Source organism: Triturus cristatus, chromosome 4_1, assembly GCF_964204655.1.
Source record: "Triturus cristatus chromosome 4_1, aTriCri1.1, whole genome shotgun sequence".
Taxonomy (NCBI): Eukaryota; Metazoa; Chordata; class Amphibia; order Caudata; family Salamandridae; genus Triturus; species Triturus cristatus.
In genome coordinates this window covers 1269897989-1269923299 of record NC_140585.1, presented here as the reverse complement: position 1 = coordinate 1269923299, position 25311 = coordinate 1269897989, and the positions used below count along the sequence as shown (strand labels likewise).

The window sequence follows — 25311 nt, the reverse complement described above, 5'->3', positions numbered from 1 at the left end:
ATAAGGACCCCCACTTCCAACAGTATTCATAAGGTAGGTCTCTTTGCGACCCACTGTGAATAGCAAATGAAACTCAAAAGAGTTATATATATTTTAAATAGTGATTTCCTAATTGCAATTCTCAGGAAATCGCACTTAGGAACTTGCTATTTCAAACTTTCATACCTGTGGCTACAAATGTTTTGTTTGCCTGTAGGTGTATCATTGACCTGCCTGTGAATGCTTTTTTGGAGCTGAAAATAAAAACAGAGATAATGATCTGGCTGTCTCTAATGGTCTATAATTTTACTGTGTTTGAATTTTAACAAAGTATGTATATGTGGGTGTGTGAGAGCAAGAATATTTGTAGCATGCAAACCTAGTTAAAAGGCAACAAAGCACTTAACAAGGGCAAGATCCCAGAGAAATATCTATTTATTTATTTGTTGATTTGCAGTTTTATATGGAGTGTAATAGACCTATGGGTGTCAGAGTACTTTGCAAGAGCAAGTAGATATTACACATAAGGATACAAACGGATAGAATATTTCATTGCCTCTAGTAGATTCCTATAGAGCCATATATAATCAAAAGGAAGATAACAGGTTCGGTTCACTGATAGATTATTGACACCTAAAATCAGACCCTCCAGCATTTTGCGATTTTGCGATTCACAAAAAAAACCGCCAAATGAGCTAGCAAGCGCGGTGGCTGCGATATTTACAGGGCCGGACTGACTACCGGGCGTTTTGGAATGCTGCTGAGCTGGGGGCTGATTTTGTTGATGGGGACCTGCGTGTACTGAACGAAATTCGTTTTGCTTTAGTTATTTCGAAGTACACGCAGGTCCCCATGAACAAAATCAGCCCCCACCGCAGTGAAATCAGCCCCCTGCTCGGCAGAATTCCAAAACGCCTGGTAGTCAGTCCGGCCCTGGATATTTACTGAACTGGCCGCAAAAAAAGTCTGCCAGCAGGCATAAAACAAATTATGCCATTTTATTGGCTGTACGTGCATACGTCACCACGTGAACAGCGCTGTACGGCCCTATTAGATGCCTGCTTCCTCCTTTACAATATTGATGAAAGAGGAGCGAGAAAAGTAAAGTATCGCTTCTCTGCTCTCCAGCTTGCAGGCTGACTGCTGTTCGTATAATTGCAGGAAAGAATGTCAAAAATTAGAATCCCAGCACGGGGATGGACGTGGCGGGCAGAGAAGGGAAAGGACTCATCTATTCCTTCTTGGGCAGAGAATACAATTACAGTGTCTGCTCTGCCGCTTCAGCTGCCCTCCCCCCCTTTCTTTCTTCCTCTCTCTTATTCCCTCTGTCCAGCAGCTCTCTTACGAAAAACCCTGACTTCGGAAACGGTTCTCACCCTCCTCTCTTTCTTTCCTTTATTTGTTCCCCTGTGAAATGGATCCAAAAAAAGAAAAACTGTGGAAATGTCATCTTTTTCTGACATTTTTCTATTCCAAAGCAGTGCTTGAAATGGAAAAATAGAAGTGCAGGTACTCAGTACCAGAGCACCTGCTTGTTTCTGGGAAGTGCCAGTACTTTCCAATTAAAGGTATTGCATTTCTCTTGAGAAGTGCCGGTACTCTCTCTCTCTCAAAATAACAAAGTGCCGGTACTCCATACCGGACAGTACCGGCCCATTTTAAGCAGTGTTCCAAAGTGCAGCTCCGGGAATAAAAGGTTCAAAATATGAAAAATAACTAAATAAAGCCAGACAGAGTGGTAGTAAAGTGGCCAGATTGATTTCAGTCACACTCAAACACATTTGCGCCACTCTACAGAGTTTGCAAGTGAAGCGCTACTTTTATTTGCTTGTCTTTCTTTGAATAGCGTTGTTTTCCCTCGGGCGGGGAACTAGTGCACCAATCATGGAGGTACTGCAACACGTTGATTGGAAAACAAAATGTTTACTGTGGCTCTGTGTTAAGGGAAGTGGTCTTTTAACCATACTGCTTACGTTCTGTAAGGATATAAGAAATGGACATTGAAATCGGTCAATTCCGTGCCCTGTATTCATGTCCTTCACTTTTCAGGCAAAAGCACTCACTGATTTCTGAATAGTGAGTGTAAAAGTGTTAAAGTAACCATGTTGTTCCGGCTTTTTTTTGTAGGCAGCATTTCGCTCTTGTCTAGTGCGTAATTTAAATTGAGCCGCATCCAGGTGTTTATAACTGGTCACAATTGGGTTGCAGTTGACGGAAGTGCGAGTTTCTCTCAGTGGGGCAGTATGGTGTTAAGTGGGGGAGAGGGTGTGACACCGTGGTCAGAGCTGTCAAATTTGGAACGATGGTACCTGGTTCTGAAGAATGATTATGGGGAGATCTTTGTCCTGTCAGCATTACCCATAACAGGGAGTCAGTGAACGCGAAACAAGAGGAGGCTGTGTGACTGCACCCAGGTAGCAAAGGGGGGCTGTGTGACTGCACCCAGGAAGCAAAGTGGGGCTGTGTGAATACACCCAGGGAGCGAAGGGGGGTTGTGTGACTGCACCCAGGTAGCAAAGGGGGGCTTTGTGACTGCACCCAGGGAGCGAAGTGAGGAAATTCGATTTTCGATCACGATCGCATTGAGCCGCCATTTTGTGCTCTGCTGCCATTTTGTGTTGCCCTCACTCAGGCAGCACGACGAACAAAGTCTTTTCTGCTTTTCCTGCAATATTGTGTCAAAATAGCCTTGTGCCTCTGTTTACGAAGCTGGTGTTAGAGACTGGCCGAGTACACTAATCCCTGTCTGGTTCTTCTAATCCCTGTCTTAACTATCTGTTGGTTCACACTATTCTCTCCTGACTTTATCTTATCTTCTGGCCTTCGCTGTCCTCCGCTCGTATTCTCTTGTTTCACAACTGTCCTCCAAAACACACGAACGTATCTCGCCACCTGCAAGTCAGTTACAGACATGTTAATACCTTAACCTATGGGAGGGATAGCAAACACCGTTGGAGGAGAGGCTTCTTTGAGTTACTCGATATCTTTATTTTTCAACCTTTCCTATTGGACACGTTCCGTCTTTAACTTTACCTTATTGGTCCTCCATGTATGTTTTAGGTGTGTTCTGTGTTAATGTATATGTTATCTATGTACTATATAAGATTGTGCGCCACGGAGTGAAGTGGCAGTCTCCTGAGAACATACCGTGTGTACTTCTAGGACAACTGTACTAGCTGCAGCTAATAAAATCTGATCTTTCACGCCGACAGAGTGTCCCCGTGTCTCTGTTGGCTGAAGCAGGAGAACCCAGGAGATTAAGGCGTACCCTGCGCCGCCAGGTCCAAAAGGTTCTGGTTCTTCAACTGGCGCCCAATGTGCGCGGCTTCAGAGGTAGTGGTTCTGCCTGAAGGTCGTGAGGAACCCCGCAAGAAAATTCTGGAGGAATCGCGAGCCACGTCAAGCGACCCCTGTATGTCGAAAGTGGTCCGAAGGTCTTTTGCAGCGCAGTTACTCCTTCTTGACAGCTACTGACGACTGCTGCCCTGACTGCCGCCCTGCCTTGGCCCTCTTTTTGATGATGTATAGTAAGGCGAGACGATAGACGGGGCCTCTGTTGGTGTAAGAAGAAATCTTAGTTAAGTATTGGTGGGTCGCTCCCACATTTGGTTCTTTGGTCCTTAGGTTCTTTGGTTCTTTGGTTCTTAGGTTCTTAGGTTCTTAGGTTCTTTGATTCGGGTATTGCAATAACCGAAGCCGAGGGGTAAGTACATTTGTGCTGTGTTAAGTATTTTAACCCCCTTGATGTTTGTGAACAGTCCAGTGAAATCACGAGATGCCTGGTCTGACTACGTTTGAGAAACTTTGTTGTCTTGGTTGTAATAGGGATTCCCGGCTGGAGGACTCTTGTCCGATTCCTTCGGTTGGAACTCCCACTTATGAGCTCTATTCTAAACATGGTGTTGGCCCCATTGCCTTTAACGAGGCATGGATCCGATACACGAAGAATGATGGTGTTTTGAAATGGCCAGAAAATGGTAGCTTTGAGCCTGACATACTAGATAATTTCGAAACGTGTTCCTCAATATAGAATTTCCACTGAAGGTGAAAAAGCGCTTTTGGAAATCATTTATGACTTGATTCGGAAAGATGTGGTTGAGGAAACAAGAGGTAACATATGTAATAGCCCTATTCTTCCTGTTCTTAAACGCACTAGTCCTTCTCAACCTCCTGTTTATCGTTTTGTAATTGATCTTCGGGAGGTAAACAAAATTGTTGTACCACAGTTTCCCGTTGTCCCAGATATCACTGCGCTGTTGACAATGATACCTTCTACAGCGGTTTGGTTTTCTGTTATCGATCTGAAAAATGCTTTCTTTACTATTCCCATTGCCGAAGAAAGTAGGGATATTTTTGGCTTCTCTCTTAGAGGCCGAAGCTTCCGGTTTAAGCGAGCACCACAAGGCTATTGTGAAAGTCCTTCTATTTACAGTCAAGCTTTGAAATGTCATCTCGATGCTTTTTCTTTGCCGTCTGGTGCTGCTCTCATTCAGTACCTGGACGATTTGCTAATCGCTGCTGATTCAGAGGATATATGCAAGAATGTGACGGTTGCATTATTGCGACACTTATCCGATCTTAATCATAAGGTTTCACCTTCTAAGCTACAATATGTTCGCCAAGAGGTTACCTACTTGGGTCATCTCTTATCAAAGGAGGGAAGACGATTAACCCCAGAACGTATCCAAGCTATTGCGCAAATGTCAGTGCCATCCACACAAAGAGAGGTACGTGCCTTCCTGGGCATTACTTCCTATTGTAGGCAGTGGATCCCTAACTTCTCCCTGTTGGCCAAGCCTTTGTTGGCACTGACTTTTAAAGATACGCCTCAGCCCCTTCTATGGACTGACGAGTGTCAGAGGAGTTTTACTGATTTACGTGCTGCTTTGTGTTCTGCTCCTGTACTAGTTACTCCTGATTACAGTAAGCCTTTTACGCTCTACGTTCATGAAAAAGAAGGTTGTGCGTTGTCAGTCTTAACGCAGCGATTTGGAGATAAACAGCGGCCATGTGCCTATTTTTCGGCTACGTTAGATCCAGTAGCTAAAGCATTGCCTAATTGTCTTAAAGCGACAGCAGCAGCAGCAATTTCTATTCGACAGTCTGCTGGAGTGGTGCTAGATAATACTCTCATTGTTATGGTGCCACATGCAGTGGATACTTTGCTACACAGAACAAAAACACAGCATCTTACGAGTGCTCGTTTGACTGGATACGAGCTGATGCTTTTGGCTAGTTACGTGCACATCAAACGATGTAATACTTTAAATCCAGCTACTCTGTTGCCTCTTCCAGAAGAGAAAGGTGTTCAAGAACAACATGATTGTTTCTTTCGTACTGAGGAAGAGACAAAAGGTAGAATTGACTTAACAGATACGCCATTAGTGAATCCGGATGGAACGCTATGGGTAGATGGTTCTAGTTTTAAGCTTCCTAATGGAGAAGCAACTTCAGCCTATGCTGTTACTACCTTGCATACAGTTGTGGAAACCGCACGCATCAGACATAACTCAGCTCAGGCAGCTGAACTGATAGCCTTAACCAGAGCGTGTGTGTTATCCAAAGGAAAAAGAGTGAACGTGTACACTGATAGCCAACACGCTTTTGGTGTAGCGTTCAATTTTGGACGTTTGTGGAAAGAAAGGGGATTCCTTACTTCCCACGGGACTAAAATACAACACGGTCAGTTGGTGACTGATCTTCTTGAGTCACTTGCTTTGCCTACCCAAAAAGCAATTCTGAAGTGTAGTGCACACAGGAAGATTACTGACGATATTGGTCGTGGGAACGCATTTGCAGATGAGGTAGCGAAAAAGACAGCTAGAGATGCTACAAGTCACATGTATGTTGCAGGCCCTGCAAATTGGGTCACAGAAAGAGGAATGTATGAGGATACAGTAGAAAGTGTGAAATCAATTCAAGAAGAAGCTACAGAGAAAGAATTGAGTAGGTGGAAAGAAAGTACAGGAATGTTAGATGAGATGGGGTGTTGGGTGGAATTATCCGAGCATCAACGTTGGCTGTTACCAGACGCTTATGTACTACCTGTAGTTACTATGGCGCATGGTCCAGCCCACCTAAGTGCGAAAGGAATATGCAAGCTTCTGGCTCCAGTATGGAAAAACAAAGGAATACCGAAGTGTGCAGACAATGTAGTGAAACATTGCATTGTTTGCTTAATGTACAATCCGGGAAAGGGAACTCCAACTCCAGCAGGTCACTTTGCTCCTCCGACCTATCCATTTGAGGTGTTGCAAATCGATTACATTCACATGGAACGATGCAACAATCTCAAATATGTTCTAGTGGTGGTATGTGCCTTTTCCCGATGGATAGAGGCTTACCCCCTGAAAGACAATACTGCTTTATCTACAGCCAAAGTACTTCTAAAAGAGTTTTTCCCTAGATTCGGTTTGCCGCGCATTGTCTGGAGTGACAATGGGAGCGAATTTGTGGGCCAAGTCACGCAAAAGGTTTGTGCAGGTCTTGGTATAAGACAGAAATTCCACGCGGCAAACCATCCACAATCAGCGGGTCTAGTGGAGTGCTATAATGGCACCCTCAAACTCAAGCTTGCTAAAGTACAGGCTAGTACAGGCCTTAGTTGGCCCGATGCACTACCTTTGGCTCTTTTATCTACCAGAACGGCTGTGCATTCTCGTTTGGGACTTAGCCCTTATGAGGTAGTTTTTGGATGCCCAGCTAATATATGGGGAGTCCCTCGCCCTAAAAGGTATTCAGACTTGCCATACCCAATGTTGATTGATTACTTGCATGACCTCACAACTAAATTGCGTGTTCTCCATCAACAGGTTCAGAGCGCTCTGCCAGAGGCCTCCACAGACTCAGGTCATTCCATCCGACCAGGTGACTGGGTTTGTGTGAAGAATTTTCAAAGGACGAAGAATTTGGAGCCGCGCTGGAGGGAGCCCCGTCGGGTTCTCCTAACAACCCGTACAGCAGTGAAGATCGAAGGAAAGAAAAACTGGATTCACGGCGTGCACTGCAAAAAGGTTCCTTTGCCTTTGCCCTTTGATCAGTGGGTCCGTAAGGGTATAAGTGACTCTGAAAGCGAGAAGGTTCCCCGATTTGTACCCTTTAGTGATGCACGTTTGACTGGAACATTGTCCAAGAAGCTGTACCATCACATTTTCATTTGAACACCACAAATCCACGAACATTGTTTCAGGATCAGACTGTACCTGATAAGACCCATTACGATTTGAGACCTAGACTGAAGAAGAAAATTTGAAAATCTCTCTTCTATGTAGTTTCTATCCCGGTTGCAGGGTCACGGTAGGAGTCTTGGTTGTGACCTGAGTAGTGGCAATAGGCCTGCAGGACTTGCAGTGTCATAGGACGGCAGACAATCGTGATCAAGTGATTAAGGAAGATTGCCGTGAGCATCCATTTAGAAGATGGAAACTACATTAGGCGAAAGAGAGAGAAAGAACAAAATGAAGAACAATCATTGTAGAATAGTATACAGTCGTTGTAGTATAACTTTGTGTGTTTTTATATTATTGTGTACTTTATTGGCGTGTATAGGTTGGATTGTTTATGCTATGCAGCAAAAAGTTGTCCCTTCTTCTGTTACTACGCCTTCTTATTCTACTATATCTCCGCATCTCTTTCATACACTTCCTCATCATGAACTCGTAAGAAGAATCGAATACTACAATAATTTGTTTATTCAATTATTACACCAACACCAATTAGTAATTAATACAACCGATTGTTGGGTATGTGGACTAATGCCTCATACCACAGAAAAAGGGATGCCATATTTAGTCCTTCCATTCTCTTATGAAGGTTCCGCTTGGGCTTATTTTGTAATTTTCTCTAACACCTATCAAAGCCGATTCAAACGACCTGTCAGTTCTTATATTGGTGGACCAGATTTCAGTCATGGTTCATTGATAAAGGGAATGGTAGCTATGGCTAAAATCATGGAAAATAGCAAAATTGCTATCGATGAGAGAAAAGCATACGCTAATTGGAATGTCACTCATTACATCACAAGTCTTAGTGATAAGGTTAAACAAGGAAAATCTCCACCGATTTGGACTATACCTCATCAAGGCAATTTCTGTTTGCAAATCAATGGCCAAACTACTAACCCCGAACAGAGAAAAAGCTTTTGTTCCCATACTTACATTTACTCTTCTCAGAATTCGCCGCCATTAGTGCCATCTCAGGGCACATATTTCATCTGTCATGATAGAGCCTATACGTGGTTGCCGACTGGTTTTTCTGGTACTTGCTATATAGCTTTTCTTCTTCCCCCTACATACACTGCTTCTCCAAATTTTCATAAAAACAGATATGGCAGAGGAATTATTGATTCCAAAGACACAGCAGGTCAAGAGGGAGGAGACTTCCTAAAGGGATTTCTTCCTTTTTGGGATCCTATGGCAAATAGTAGGAATATGAGGCAACTGGTTCGTGTCGTAGAGACTACCATAGACATCACTGTAGGAGCTTTAAGTAATATTACAGCGGAACTACAGGCGGATTGTCTTATGACTTTACAGAACCGAGTTGCCCTAGATGTTATTCTTGCAGATCGTGGTGGAGTCTGCAAATTGATCAAATCGAGTTGCTGTATTTATATACCTGATGACGCTCCGACAGTATACCAGGCCATCTCTAAATTACATATAATCTCTGAGTCTATTCATCAGGACGAAGGTGATTGGTCTTTATTGGGATGGTTTTGGGGACTACTGTCCAAATGGGGTTGGAAAGTGCTAACATTTCTTGGTATGGTTTTAGCCATCGTATTCTCTTGTTGTCTTTGTATGCACTGTGGTCCCGCCATCTGCGACCTTTGTGCTACTATGTGCATCCTAAAACCCAAGGCACAAAGAACAGAGAATATTAGAATGATGTTACAGCAACAGCTTGATGACCTCATGGCCATCGACATTGACTCAGATTGACGTGAGTCTATGTATCTTGCCTGAGTTCTGGCAAAAGGAGGGTCTGAGGAAATTCGATTTTCGATCACGATCGCATTGAACCGCCATTTTGTGCTCTGCCGCCATTTTGTGTTGCCCTCACTCAGGCAGCACGACGAACGAAGTCTTTTCTGCTTTTCCTGCAATATTGTGTCAAAATAGCCTTGTGCCTCTGTTTACGAAGCTGGTGTTAGAGACTGGCCGAGTACACTAATCCCTGTCTGGTTCTTCTAATCCCTGTCTTAACTATCTGTTGGTTCACACTATTCTCTCCTGACTTTATCTTATCTTCTGGCCTTCGCTGTCCTCCGCTCGCACAAACGTATCTCGCCACCTGCAAGTCAGTTACAGACATGTTAATACCTTAACCTGTGGGAGGGATAGCAAACACCGTTGGAGGAGAGGCTTCTTCGAGTTACTCGATATCTTTGTTTTTCAACCTTTCCTATTGGACACGTTCCGTCTTTAACTTTACCTTATTGGTCCTCCATGTATGTTTTAGGTGTGTTCTGTGTTATGTATATGTTATCTATGTACTATATAAGATTGTGCGCCACATTATTGTTTTGCTCATCTCTAAATTAAATAGACCCCACCATGTGGTAGACTGTTATAAGTGCTGGTGTTGACAATTAAGTACTGTTGCAGAACACTGGAAAACACTGCCTCAAATTAATGCATGCGTCTGGGGTAGCATCCCTCAAGCAGTGCAAAATAAAGTATTTCTGAGCCCTGTTATATAGCTTCAACGTTATCAGAATACCAGCACAAACACACATACATTCTTGTTATTTCAACTTTGTCACTTTTTGAAAAAGCAATAATGTGCAGGTTTGTGCTAAAAATATATATATAAATGTTACATACACAGATAACAAAACTCCTCGCCTATGCAAAAACAGGAAGTGCCGTAGAAAATGCACATTCAGAATGACAGAAAAAATGGGGCTCATTTGAGAATAACTGCACCACACCTTACCCCGCCCGGTGTTATTCAACAACCCAACAAACAATGATAAATAGATCAGCATCATAAGTAAACTACTGCCACGACACCTTTTCAACATTCAGTTGCATGCAGTGAATCCTGAAGAATAATTACTTGGAGAAGAAATGGAGGATATACAGAAAATCACTCTCTATCCCTGAGGTAGAGGTGTTGGGGAGTAACCACTTCTCTTCATTAATGCTCCTGGACATGGCCACAAAACGGGAACAAGAGCTGATTCACCAACAGCTCTCTCCAGTGGCTGCACTCCATTTCCTGGCCACTTCTTATCATTCCAAAGGGCGCAAGACATCATGGCTGCCACCTCTCAGGCAAGCCAAGCTGGGTGCCTTCTCTTGATATTGAGAATCATTATCAATTCAGTTTAGCAGTACATCGCCAATTTGCAATCGCAACAGGAGAGGTAACGTGTAGCATAAAAGTTCTATGCAACTTGTACAACACTCTGCTGCCTATCGTTTATGTTTGTGCTATACAAATGTTTTTTATGGGATAGGGGATCAGGTACTAACCCTGATGAATGCCCAAGACCTGTTAGGCTTTTAGGAAAGGTCAGAAGCATTTCAGTTGAACCAGGGGTAGGCAAGGATCATAATATCCCCCTCCATACTCCGCCATTACCTAATGGTAATCCTTTTATCTATACCAAGGGTACCACAGTAATAAAAGGATACTTTGTGGTATACCCAGAGGTATTTTTAGTTAGCAACTAGACTCTTGTTATCCAGAAAAAGATAAGAATATCTAAGAACTCCCTCTGGATAGCCAACCCGAGGTTGAGTCTGCCCTGTTGGCAATATCCTACCAGGGTGGGACGAGGCGGCCTATGATGAAGCATGCCACATTACGTAAGTGAGCCTACCTCGTCCAATTCTTGGAATTGCTATTCGTAGTAGGAGACAGACAAACATATTATGTTACTTTAGATAAAAAACTCTTGACTAACATACCTTGGCTTCTGGTATTTCCCTCCAGAGACTTCCAATATAAGGACATCACACCATTTTTGTGTTATATAGTTATTTTAGAGGCAGGTGTGGATCTTTCTCAGCCTTCCTTTGTATCTTAGTGGTCCATATGGGCTATATAAATACCACTTGCATAAATATATATATATATGTATTTTACCTACTGGCACAAGTTTGCCACTCACTTCAGCTGCTGTGTTCAAAATTTCGGGGTGATCCGTTAAGCTGGGGCCGAGAACAAGGGGATCCCAAAACATGTTTTCCACATGTAAATTTCCGTAGGAAATTTAGACACGGCTACAGCCAAGACTGCTGAAAGCAATTACACAACATTTGGCAGGAAGGTGGATGTTGGTCCTGAAAGCGCCCTTTTCTGATTTGGTGCAAATCCATTCAGTAGTTGTGTTGAATTTTAAAGAAATCTCCGGAGGATTGCGACCCCTCCTGATCTTGTGTTGAGATTCGTTGACTACACTTAAAACCAGGAAGTGCTGGCAGCCATCTTGTGACTCGACCGAGTCACAGAAAAAAAAAAAATTAAATGGGGCAGTGTAGAAACAACTTGCCCCCCACCCCCCAACAGGGACCCTGCAGGCCCAAAAACAATTTTTTATTTTTATTTTCGGTGGGATCTGTGAATCCTGATGAAAAGAAAAAAAAGAACCATGGTCTCCTGTGCTTTGCTATTATTGGCCCCCGGTTCGGCAAGGTTCCAGGGGCTTTTCATTTTTATAATGGAGGGGGGCACACTAGCCCCCCTCCTGGGCCAGAATATTGCCCCGGGGACCACCACCTCCCCAGGGCTTATTTAATTATAATTTAGGGGGCCTATTTGAACCCCCAACTCCGGGGACCACCACCTCCCTAGGGCTTTCTCTTTACAAAATTGAGATGTCATCAGTGATGCCACTGACCATATCATGAGTGATCTGATATGTGAGGTCATAAGCAGTGCATTGCGGGGGTCTAAGTTATAGTTAACTCAGGTACTCAACTGCTGAAGTTTACTGGTTTTGTATGAGTGAAATATGAGCCTCACTAAAGGTCCCTGTAACTTTTGTTTTTTTTCCGTGAATAAATAAATAAATATATATATACACACACAAACACACGCGCACACACAACTAAGCTGTGGCTTGTGAATCAGTCCTTGATGTCTGGAGGCAGATGCGGATAAGGCATCAAGAACTCCTAAAGAGCCTAATGATGACCAAACAATGGTTTCTGGGCGCATACCAAGTAGTGGATAAGAGTTTGGTTGCAACCCCAAAAAACCCAAGTGGAATTCGACATGGATTTCACAAGCCTCCTATCATCACAAACTGCATACAACTCCCCTACTGTTGTATTTGTAAGTTCTCCTTTTACTATAACCTATGTCATCTCTGCCCTGTGTCTTTTCCAACTAAGACCTTGTCCGGGCCAACTTCCCCTGTGTCCTTGTTTGCTATGGAGGGAATTTGCCAAATAAGAACAGGATGGCCCGCAAACTACACCATCTTTCGCTCCCGGGATTCAGGCATTATTTTCCTGTGTTTTTTTTCACACTGAATCATTTTGGACAGACTCCCTGCAAAATCGACTTTTTAGACTCTCTCCCTTGCCTTGTTACCTCTGCCTTTTCCATACATGTTGTTGTACCACGTTTTTTCTTGACGATCCTTGTGAGTAAGTATTGGTATCCGTCTTGATTTGGATGTAATTGTTGCAAGGCGCGATCATACGTTGTGCAATTATTACAACACGCAACAATTTTTTATGGTGTCGTGCCTGACGTGCAGACGTGTCAAGCACAAGAGGAGGGGCGCTGCAAGATGTGTCATGATGACAAACGTGTAATACGAAACGCCACCATTTCATTTTGTTTTTCCCCACAGTGCAACTCTCCACTCCCACAGAATACACCCAAGTGATCAGGGGCGTAGGAGACACTAAAATTCTGGGGGGGACAGGGACAACCTTGTGCACTTTCCAGTGACCCTATACAAATCACCGCCCGTTAAACAAATACAATTGCATACTTTCGAAGTGAAATATTGAGAAAAGCAGGCATGTAGTCACAGTTTGCATGTATGCTTTATTGTTATTTACATTCATATAGTAATGAGACCAAATGTTTAAAAAAAACATATATATGAATCTTGCATCTTAATGCACAAAGCAAACAAAGGCCGCTGACTTAGGGTGGGGGCGTCGTGTATGCAAGTGCATTATGGTTTGAAAAGTACCTGCTGCTGCATTCCTGGTCTCCAGCAATTTTCAGGCAACAATAAAAATGTGAAGATAACTTTGGTGATTAATGTTCTTTTTTTGAGAGAGATCGAAGGCTTGTCTAGTGAAAGTTTTAATTCAAAAGGTCAGTGAGTTACTGCTTTTGTCTGAGATATTCTTTTGGTATTTGAAGTTTATAAGTTAAAATCCTAACATTGAACAGTGAGCTATTAACCGTCATCAAAGAGCTGCATAAAAACTTCAATGTATAGATTAGAACGTTATGATTTTCCCCAGTCTTTCCCTATCCTAATGTCGGAAAATGGGTTCATTAGGATAGAAATCAATTCTGATTATTGAAGAGAACCCCCCAACCATGGTGTTATGTTTTACATTCTGAGTTTGTGTTTCTCTAGTGTTGCAAAGCCGCCCTGGGCACTCCCCAACTTTTTGCTGACTGGTACTGGTGGTACCTGACTGACTGACCCTGGCCTCTGCCTAAACAGCCAGTGCTATTCTGAAAGAGGCACTTAAAAATACAGTGAAAACACCTACATACACTAGGGTGCACTATGGGTTAGGGTACCCCTATGATTGGCATGACCTCTCCTATAAGGCCCTAGTATATAATAGGGCAGGGGGATTAGAACTACTTTTAAGTCCCTAGAATATAATAAGGCATGGCAGTTTAGAGGCCAGCAGCCCTTTCTGTGCTTGCATGTGTGCACTGCTGAAGCCTGAGGTCAGTTTAAAAGTAGCCCTGTGTTACAGGGCTGCTTTTAAAATGCAAATTGTGCCCAAACTCGACTTTTGGGTTTGGGGAACTTACAAATTGATCAACTACAATGTTGGGGCAAAATTAAGTGGAAAAATGTTTTCCACTTAACTATGGCTGTATCATATTTGCCACATAATACATCATCTGCTGCATAATCTAACGATTTCCTCCAAAACAATTTTGTAGCTCAAACGGATCCCAAATTACTAAAAGAAATGTGACTTGTGTTGCTGTGAAGTGTAGGGCCCTTTGCAAAGGTTAGTAAAGAAAACAATTCCTAAGAAAACAATTGGTCCCAGACACTCCTAATGATACTCAAATTAATACCTGTAGGAGAGTGTAGTATGCAATCAATTCATACAACCGAAAATGTATAATGTACAGGCACATTCAACAGGGAAATCTCATAGATAAGAGGCCAACCAAAGTCAATTAAATTGCAAACATCAATTTATTTCCCGCTGAATCATGTTCATAAAATACAAACTTAGGGGCTGACTATGATGGCAGGCGGACTTCAGTACCACCGCCATCGAATCGGGGAATGGGACCGCTGGCCTTCAAGGTGGAGGCCCCACGATAGGCATTACAATGCGACTGCCACTACGGTGTTCGCAGTGCCTGTCTTTTACATTGCAGCAGGTGCTGCTGGCTGCATCATCCGCCGCAAAGTAAAAAAAAAGGAACATGTTAAATATATTGGTGCCTGCCACATGGTGCAGTGATATTTTGTGGGGCATCATAGATGCCCCCCAGGACCCATGTCTGGGGGCCAGGGGTAAAGGGGCCTGCTACGGGCCCCCAATGTCCCTTTCGCCAGCATTTCCATGGCAGGTGAACCGCCATTGATAAGCTGGCGGGTAAGGGACATGGTAATCCCTGCTGCGGTGCATGGTAGGCACCACCAGCATTGTAGGAACCACGAGCCCCTCCACAACACCGGCGGGCTCAAGAAGCCCGTCGGGTGCGTGGTGGTTGGTCTTTCCGACCGCCAGGTAACCACCCGCCATTGTAATATTGTGGGCTGTGATGCAGTCACCAATGGCGGTGGGACCGCCACCGACGGGGTGACGTGGCGGTCCCACTGCCATTATAATCACCCCCTAAGTTTGGTGTGCATGCAAATCCTACATTGCCAACCCCTGGCAAGTTGCACTGCTAGTGCTGGAAAAAGGCCAATGGAGGTACCAATGGGTGAGGTGGACTGGCCTCAAGGGTCTTGTGACTTCAGTGACAGATTCACTGTCGATCTAGGATGTGCTTCTTCATATGCCTGCCCGTAAGACTGGAAGTGAACTGCAGTATGGATTGTGGTGGACAGGTCCACCTGCGGGTGCTAAGACACCTGGGCTTCTAAGGTCTATCGGGCCTTCTAAGGTGTAGCATCGGAATAAGCTCTGTCAGGAGTGTGGTATGGTGAACTGGTCATGAAGGTGTGAACATGGTTCTCCAGTTCCAAATTCAGCAGCTCTGGCCAGAGTGCCACATTCTCTCCCACACTGAACACCATACTGCCCCACTGAGAGAAACTCGCACTGCCTTCAGCACAACTCAATTGTGCTGCGACTAAATTCAAATTATGCACTAGACAACAGTAAAATGCTGCCTGAAAAAAAATGAATAACACCCTGGAAAAAGCAAACACTCATAGGGAATGCAAGAATAAGCAAAGCATGTGAACTGTAATCAGAAAAAAACATGGTTACCTTAACGGTTTTAAACTCATTATTCAGAAATCAGTAAGTGATTTTGCCTGAAAAGTTCAAGACATGGCTACAGGACCAGGAAGGGACCCCTTTCAATGTCCATTGCTTATATCCTTTCAAAATGTATGCAGTTTGGTTTAAAAAAGACCACATCCCCAAACACAGAGCCGCATTTTATAAGCTAAAATAATTAAAAAGTTGAAAACCCATCAACCAGGTATTGCAGTCCCTTTAGGAATGGCACACTTACCCACCCTGGGAAAACAATGTTGTTCAAAGAAAGAAGATAAAAAGAAAGTAGCGCTTTCACTGGCAAACTCTGTAAAGTGGCGCTAATGTGTGTGGGTGTAAATAACAGTCTGGCCTGTCTGCTGTCCACTCTGTATTGCTTTATTTAGGTATTTAACTATTTTTTCTCTCCATTCCGAGGTTTTTCTTTTCAATAGAAAACGGTCAGAAAATGAGGACATTTACAGCCAAAGTGTTCAGCCTTTTTTGGATCAATTTCACAGGGGAACAAATAAAGAAAAGGAGAGGCAAGAGAGAGTACCTTAAGAGCTGCCTCTTGAAATCAGCACGTAAGCAGGAGCGAGACAGAGACAGAAAGAGATGGAGGAATAAAGAGAGGAGGGCAGCCGCCAGAGGCAGATCAGGAGTAGTGGACACGGTCCTTGCCATGAAGGAAAAGAGACAGTGTTTATTTTTTCTCCGTTCTCTGCCCTTCCCAGAACGGCTGAGCCTTCCTGCAGCATAACAAAAGGCAGAGGGCGGGTGGCCTCTGACTCCAGGCAGGTCAAGTGCAGGGCCATTAGGTAGCGATTTCGCGTGCTAATGGCCCTGCGAGAAGGGAGAGGGGAAATTCCTTTGTCCCCTCGTCCCCCCCACCCTTGTCCCCCGTGTCCCCCCCACTCCAAAATCTGGGGGGGATATATCCCCGTGTCCCCCACACTTCCTACGCCCATGCAAGTGATGACTTCCTGCTCATGGCCAGTTGCTCCTCTCCTCTAAAGGTGTGTAGTGGATGGCCATGGTTCTCCAAAACAGTCCGCCACAAAGTTTGCTGTTATTCCTGCCCCCTCCTCTGTAAAGTCTCCCTTCGACAGAGTGAGATGTGCTGCACTCTTGATCCAAACTGAAGGGAGGCACGAGCGGAAGAGGGCAAGGCTCGGTCAGTTGATTTCATTGATGTGCTTCAGATTGTTATTGCTGGCATGTTCCATCATGGTAAGGCTAGGCTATTTTCCAATTCCCTCGCTGCCCTCCGATTTGAGATAGTGCACATGTGGGTTGTGAAAATAATATTATTAACACAATTTTTATGATTACCGAAAAGTTGCACCGTAACATATGAACATATAATATTACGCTTGGCCTTTTAATCGACCCCATACTAAACACATCTCTGAGCCAGACAGTGAAGGCAACAGTAATAAAAACACTTTAAAAATCATACTGCCATGCAGAGTCAGCCGTCAACCACCAGAGCTGGCAATGAGGACCATTGTACTGCCCTCTAGATGCCTACTTTCAATTGTTGGGCTGGTGAAACAAATTCAAATCACACCCTTACCTATAGGACAACCGGGAAATCGTGACTATAGTCGGTCTTGCTGGAGAGTTGGCCTGGCGTTTGGGAGACTAACCTCTGAACATTCGTAAAGACCGCCGCAAGAAAAGTGCGTGTATTCGTTGGTCAAACTTGGAGATATTTACCCAGGTGCTCTAAAAGAATGCATTTTATTTAGGCGCTCACAAAACGTCTAATCTCAGTTAAATTTACTATCATTCATTGTTAACTACTCCTTTGGTTCATGGTCAGAGTCGTGTCTGACTTATGGTCTGATAGGGGAAGGATCAGCTAGGAAGCATGCATTGAGAAATGTTCTTCACCTGTATTATCTCTCCATCCTTCACTTTTCTCAGTTTTGTTCTAAACTGTGTGTTGAAAAGCAACAGATCGTCCTGACATAGAGCCCTTCTCCTCCCCGGATTAAAGGTATCTGAAAAATACCACCATATTTGTTCTCCAGATTCTTTCAGTTCTGCCTCTCATCCTGCTCACTGCCAGTTTGCACAGGTGAGTGTCTTCGCGCTGATACATAAACTTTTGTTATTTTTGCGGCAGTACAAGAGGACTCAATGTCACTTAAATAGAACAGTGATCTGTTACCTGTTTTTAAGTGGGCAAGAGCAGCGACAAGCGTGGGGTCCACATCACAAGGAATGCCTGCCGAGGTTGCCAGCTCAAAAATACTCAAAGTCACCTAAAAAACATGAAACAAATGCAAGGCATAGTTAATAACTACCAGCCACAATGGCCCATGTTTGCATCTTCTTTCAATGACAGAACCTCACATTGAACAGTAGCGCAGACGTAAAGAGGATAATTAGTGATGGTCTTGTTTTCCTTCATTTATTACTGTGAGGAATGTAAGCCATCGTGTAAACTTTACCATTTCTAGGGGCATATCAACAACAACCGGCGATAATTATCGCTGAGCGCACTTAGCGCTCGGATAATTATCGCCGGCTAGCGCCGATTTTTATCGCTGAGATAGCGTGCTATTAGCAACGCTTATCTCATCAGCAATAAAAATCCTAGCGCTAACTGGCTAACGTGAGATTATCACTGGAAACCCAGCGATAATCTCACATTAGCTAGTTGATAGGGACTCACAAACTTAGCCATGATATCCACCTTCCATAGGATATCATGGCTAAGTCAGTCCTGAAGCAGGTGTTAGGAAAGTAGCGATAACAGGTGTTATCGCTACTTTTCCTGACGCTATGCTTCATAGCGTGGGGCTTGATGATAGGAGAAATGTCGCTTAGCGACATTTCTCCTATCATGTCAGGTCAGGAACGCCCACTTTGCATCTCATTAGAGATGCAAAGCTGGGCGTTAGACATCCCCACACTAAAGCAAGGTTTCACGCGTTAGCGTGGCCTTGCTAATATACCGATAAAATTATCGCCGCTTTTCGGCCGAAAACAGCCGCTAAAGCGGCGATAATTTTTTATCCCCTCGTTGTAAATATGCCCCTTAGTACGTATCAAATTCTCGTTAACTGACAGGATGAACCGAATAAAGCAATTGGTGAAATGTATCAACAAAGGAGGTCTCTCATTTGGATGTACCCCATCAACAGAGCAAGTCTATCATTCCGGTGTGCCAAGCATCCACTTATATCCATTCATCTCCGATCATGAGACTGTCTTCAGCAGTCATGTCCTACCATTTCAAAAGCACACTGAAAAGAGACAAATATTCTTCACTTTATGCAAAAGACTATTTAACCGCTTTCTCAAATTCTGTAGTACTTTCACTCAAAATTCAAAATTGCGTCTTCTTAAGTAAAGAAAGATCAACAGACACTAACTTCAGGTCTCCGCTCCACCACATAGACTCTACCACTCCACTCCATAGAGTGCCAAACGCATCTTAGTTGAAAGCATACAAAAAAAAGAGTAACTTGCCTTCCACATCTCCACCACCATCTCAAAGGTAACCGCGTAACACACATGAAGCAATGTACAATATATTCACGCAGACTAGAGTGCTTAAACAATTTTGTAAAAACTACGGAATCTCTAAAAGACATGACAGGACTAGGCAAGACCAAATGAATTAATCCATGTTGGTCAGCTGTGAAAAATCATCACCAGCTTCTGGTAAAAATACAAGGAAATGGTTTAACCTACTCTACTTTAGACACCTGGAACATTTTGAAAGCAGAGCCCCAAATAGATATGAAAGTCTTAAAATACTAAGAAGAAGCCATTGGTTGAAAGGGATGGATCCTAAGCCCAATCTATGTATATTGTAAGCAATATCTCTGTTTGACAGTTGTCTGTCACACCCCAAAACTAAAACGGAGAGGCCATTTTTATGATTCCAAATATATAAAATACTCTAGGTGTGTAGGAACATGGACAGTGCCTAGCACACTATGTTGGCTGTTACACATCTGTTGAGTGCAGCCATGGACACATAACACCAGAACGAGTTGGTTAACTCTGTATGTTTGCTATGCTGAAAGGCGAAATGTATGAAATTAGTTATTGCTTGTGTGGAGGGGTAAGAATGTGTAAACAAATTATTACTGCTTGTTCTTCACTGCCCACAGCACATTTTGCGTGAGGTTCATGTTTTTACCACATGCACCAATGCACAGCATTTCATAGATGCAGGATGCCGTGGTCGAGAACTTTCAGATCAATCAGCTATGCTGATCACACGTGTGCACATTAGGCCACGACCGAAGGTTCCAACATGGAGACCACGGTCCAGAAAGATAAGAATTTACTGTTTGCAGCGGACATGAGTGGAGAGCGAAATGCTACTACGAGGCAAACTCAGTTAGTGAGTCCACTAGTGCAGCGACAGGGGATGCAAGGAAGGTGGGTATTAATGATCTGCAAGGAAGGTGGGTATTAACGATCTGCAACGAAGGTGGGTATTAATGATTTGCAATAGACAGACTCACAGACACAAGAGATTTCCTTGTGAAAGACATGATGTAGAGGGAGTAGGGCATACTACCAACCGGAGGGATTTTCTCTAGGAGAAGCTCTTGGTGGAATCTCTGTAGACGTACTAAAAGAAGACATATTGTTAAATGATGCATAGAGATGAAGTTGCTGTTACATACACATGCAAAATATGATACCAGTAAGATCTTTTATTTACTATCTAATGGCTCCTTAGGCGAAACCACCATTCTCAATGGCAAACAAGGTCAACAGCATCTTATATGTAACTGTGCTTCTATGATTCTCAGATATTTTAGATGGTGTGTTGCATTGAAAGGAAGTAGGTGGGCTTTACTGCCGGAAAATCAACTGGTGGAGTTTGCCTTCCAGCAGAACCTTACTAAGCCCCCAAGGACATCCCTGTTGATGTACTATTAAAAGTACTAGAGGAAGCTGATAATTAGGGCATAATGCCCCAACCCTTGTGGTATCTTGTTTGGAAGGTGACAATCTTGACCAATACGATACACGAAGACCAATTAGGGTTTATGTCACACAAGAAGACATGACTCACCCTGAGGCATCCATCTCATGTGTTGAGTTAAACTTCGAACAATGAGGAATAGCCTGAACTGGGCTCTTTAGGGACCAAGAAGAGATTTAATACTGTTGGCCGTGATTTTTTATTTAATGTAACTGATTACATGAACTTCGACCCCATATATATTAAATGGATTAAATCAATCAATCAATCAATCTTTATTTCGATCAATTAAGATCATAAAAGACAGTGTACCGTAAAAAAGCACTTAACCTTCCATAAAATGCTACAAGTCTAAATTTAGTAAGTGCTATATAAAGTACAATCATATTAAGAATCCAAACATTAAAAATTTCAATTGATAAGATAGAATATTTTAAAATTCATATTAATATAAAAAGAACGTAAATGACTCAATAATACCATTGGCATTTCGAAACAAGGCAAATAATCTTGGGGCCCATATCCTTGTGTGGCACTAGTGAAGGATACACTAGAGATAGGCTATGGATTTTATCACAAACAAAGAGAGTGTTATTGCAGTAGTGAGAGGAAATGACAACCACTTTTCGGTGCAATACCCGTGTATCCATTGATGCATCATTTTTTTTTCTTTACAAGCACTGATTTAGATAAACTGGAGTGGTCATGCCAATTTCTGCCATTTTTCTTTCCCGGATTGACCATGTCCAACTTAAAAATTTGGCAACAGCTACTACACTCTGGGCGCCAGTGTCGGTCAGCAATATTCTCAGCGCAATAGCACTGCTCCTCACGCCCATGTTCTTGCATAATGGACGCAACCATTTTTTACGTGGAGCCTGATATGCCGGACAGACAAACAAAATGTGTGCATAATTTTCATCGTGTTCCTGACACAACTTACACAAACTATCATTGTCACTGTGCCACTTACATGTGAATATGTTTAGGGGTAGTGTGCCTACCCGGAATTGGAAATATAAACATTTATCCCTGGGTTTGGTGATAACATCCCAATACTGCTCATACTGTGGGCGGGGCTTAAACTCTAAAAATTTACCCGTCAGTGATGTGGACTCTGAAGTAGTGATATTCTTATTTGCCACAATAGACCAGTATAGTCTTTTCATCTGTTTTTTGAGGGGGAATTGATGGCTCTCTGGCTCACGCCACAGGTGTCGCAGACCCATACTGACCAATGTAGTTTTTATGGTTTGTAGCCACTTCATCTTACATGAAGTATCTAGTACCCAGACATCTTTAAGAGCAGCTGCGTACTGAAGCAACTCTGGGGTAGTCCATAGTCTCCGCCAGTACGCTATTGGACGAAACTTAACAACCTCTTCCAGTCTGCTACAGCCTAGGCCGTAGGAGACTGGTTTTAAGGGAGTGCTCCGTGGCAGACCAATAATACTTCTCACAAATGTATTCTATGCTAAGACTAATGGCGTTATATTACTAAAACCCCAGAGTTCTGCACCATAGGTAACAGAAGCTAATACTTTGGTGTTGTATATCTTAAGTAGAGGGTGCATGGGTTGGGTATAAGAAGTCTTAAATTCCTTCAGCAAAGCACCAGCTAAATGACTATGCTTTAGGGCCAAGGTATTTATCTGGGGATTCCTATTGAGTCTATTCCCCAATGTGATCCCCAGATAATTATAAACATCAGTCTGCTCCAATAATTCTCCATTAAGAAACACCCTGCCCTTAATTGCTCTGTGCTTATGCAAGACCACTTTGTTTTATCTGCATTGATCACCCACCCATGATCTTTACAGGACTCCTCAAACCTTATTAAGGACCTCTGCAGACCACTCTGGGTCTTAGAAATAATCAGAGTATCATCTGCAAACATAAATATGGGGATTTTAACACCTGCAAGGGATAGTGCGTCTGTTGGGAGTGCAGAGAAATAGTCTACAACACCATTAATAAACAATGAAAATAGGGTCGGCACCAGGACGCACCTTTGATGCACTCCTTTAAATACTGGGAATGGGTCTGTTTTATTTCCCTGGGTGCTCCAGCGTACTTTGGCAAAATTACCTACATGTAATTGCTCAACAACAAATAGCATTTCTGCAGGCATGCACAAATCTTTGCATACCCTCCAAAGTTTACTCCGCAAAACCAGGTCGAAGGCGGATTTTAAGTCCACAAAGGCTGCATAAATGGTACCACCAGCCAGCACAACGACATGCCAATAAATCAGAACAAACCGAAAGACTTGATCTATTGTGCTCACGTTGGTGCGAAATCCTGCCTGTAGTGGAGTTAATATATTTTTCTCTTCAATCCAATCTCCCATTCTATTTAGTACCATTCTACCCATAATCTTTTGAATGGCATCTATGAGGCTGATTGGTCTATAATTGCATGGGCACGAGCGATCTCCTTTTTTGAATATTGGCAAAATCTCTGCACCCTTCCATGAATCTGGACCCTTCCATGAATCTGGTATGGCTGCCCCACTAGCTATAGCATTCACTAACAGGAGTATATATTGTTGCCAGATTACTTTATCTTTCTTGAACAAATATGCCGGCACGCCATCAGGACCGGGTGCTCTGCCATTAGCAACTAAACTCAGAGCTATTTTGACTTCGCCTATATCAAATTCTAATACTGTGCACGAATACAAGGTGGTATGGGCAACCTCGGTTTCGCCTCCTGACTCCATGCAAATTGCGTTGCAAAATGGGAAACCCACTTCTCCGGGTCTACGTGATTATGGGGCGCGGGGGCTTGACCCCCTCTCCCCCATTTTACCTGATGCCAGAAAGACTGGGAGTTACTTTCCTTGCTAGCCAGGTAGTGATCTGTCCACCTCTGTTCATCCCAATCCTTTTTAGCATTATTTAACACAGATTTATATTCGTGCTGAGTACGCCTGACTGCAGTGTAATCATTCAGTTTGATAGCTGCCGCCAATGACTTATAGGCTACCCTACAGTCTTTATTGTACCAACTAATGTCTTTGCTTTTCTGCTTAGTTGAGCTACTAGCTGGTTTTAAAAAGAAGGTACTTATTTTACTGAACAGACCCTCATGGAGCTTCGTTATTCTCTCATTTATCTCTGGCTGTAGTGTGATAACTTGTAACTCTTCAAGAGTCTCTGAGACTGCTGCTCTTATATCAGTGAGTGTTTTTTTCTCTAGACACTACCATATCACATTTTACCCTCCTCATACTACTGCGAAGATGACTTCACTAGTAGAAGGTAGCGGCAGTGGATTTGATGGTTGTTAAAAACCCTTACGTTCCATGTTTAAAGATAGAGGATTGTGGTCACTTTCCGCTCTCTCCAAAACCTTCATATCATGAAATTCGGACCAGTAATCTAAATTTAAAATCAATCCGACTTGTACTCACACCGTTATTAAATGTGGTGGCTCCATGTTTATCGGAGGGTGAGTGACCATTAACTGCTCTAAGCCCCCCCTCCATCCCCAATGCATTAAGTAGGAGGGCTGCTTCTGACCATCTCTTGATGGGGGTATCTCTAAACTAGGGACACTCCATAATGCATCCCCTTCTTCTGTTAGTTTCGAGTCCTCACTACCAAGAGGTTCGAAGGTGGTATTGAAATCCCCTGCTATAACTATATTGGGGGTGCCTGCCTATCCACCCAGAAAATCTTCTAGGCAGCCAATTGCACTTGATTTTCTTCCCCCAGTGAGACCCCTTGCATAGATATTCACAATCAATATTTCCATATTTGAGTTAGCCTATTGTGGTAAATAAAATATACCGGACTGAATTTCATACGGGATCTTAAATAAAGTAAAATAGCTCAAAATAACAAGAGGCAGAATCCGTGGTATAAGAGGTTTTCTAATGGGCTTTATTCCATTCAAAATGGCCGACTCGAGTCGCGGCCTTCAGGTTCCGTCACCACGAGGGTTCAGGAAGTGAAGTACAATAATTCATTGACAGACATGTATTTTTATAATAAGTGCATTACAATGAAACGAATGTAAAAGGCGTAACATTTGATAAGAAAAATGACGTGACAGTGACATAATCGAAACTAGGCGTAACAAGGAATAAAAGAAACATGATTGGTTTGCATTATCAGACATAGGTGGATCTATAAGATAATACTTGGCATAGATGCGCGCGCAGCAGCATGACGTGTATTGACGTGCAACTAGGGGGTGAAGGGGACTTGACATTTAGCTCTACATGTGGAGACGAGAAGTCTGGGGGGTCAAGTCAACCTAATCCCAAATCATATCTACCATCCTATGTTTGGAGAACTATGTTATCCACAAGGAAGGACTCTCGGACAGAATCTATTCTATACTAACTGTGTGTGCGTGTACAAGCGTCTAAGTGTCTATATGAGATGCGAGGGGCAGAAAACTTTCCATGGCAGCAGGACTATGAATCACTTGCAGGAGGACGGAAAGGCTGAGTCCTTGCTTGTGAGCTAAAGGAAATGTTTACCTAAATCACTTGACAGGAATGCATCGGCTGAAGAGCAAAATAGATAATTCGAAGGTGAAATACAGCTTCTTGGCAGGCATGCGAAAACTGGCCGAGGCAGACATTGTTAGCTGCACAGGGAGTAGGACAAAGTTCATGGATACAGATGCGAGCTCAAGCTGAAGCTGTCAGAGACAGAGAGCAGGGAAAGGCTTTGAGGACAGAATCGGGCCTACTTGCCTGAACTGTAAAAATGGAGTAACTTAGCCATA

General features: G+C 43.2%; 1 protein-coding gene across 1 annotated transcript in view; it reads right to left on the bottom strand.

Moving 5' to 3' along the window:
- The window catches only part of NCKAP1L (NCK associated protein 1 like), a 1693457-nt gene that overhangs the window by 376407 nt on the left and 1291739 nt on the right, over positions 1-25311 (bottom strand). The window contains exon 27 of the mRNA XM_085654768.1: positions 17782-17875. Coding sequence (XP_085510894.1) covers positions 17782-17875 — 94 coding nt within the window. The remainder of the gene's footprint in view (positions 1-17781; positions 17876-25311) is intronic.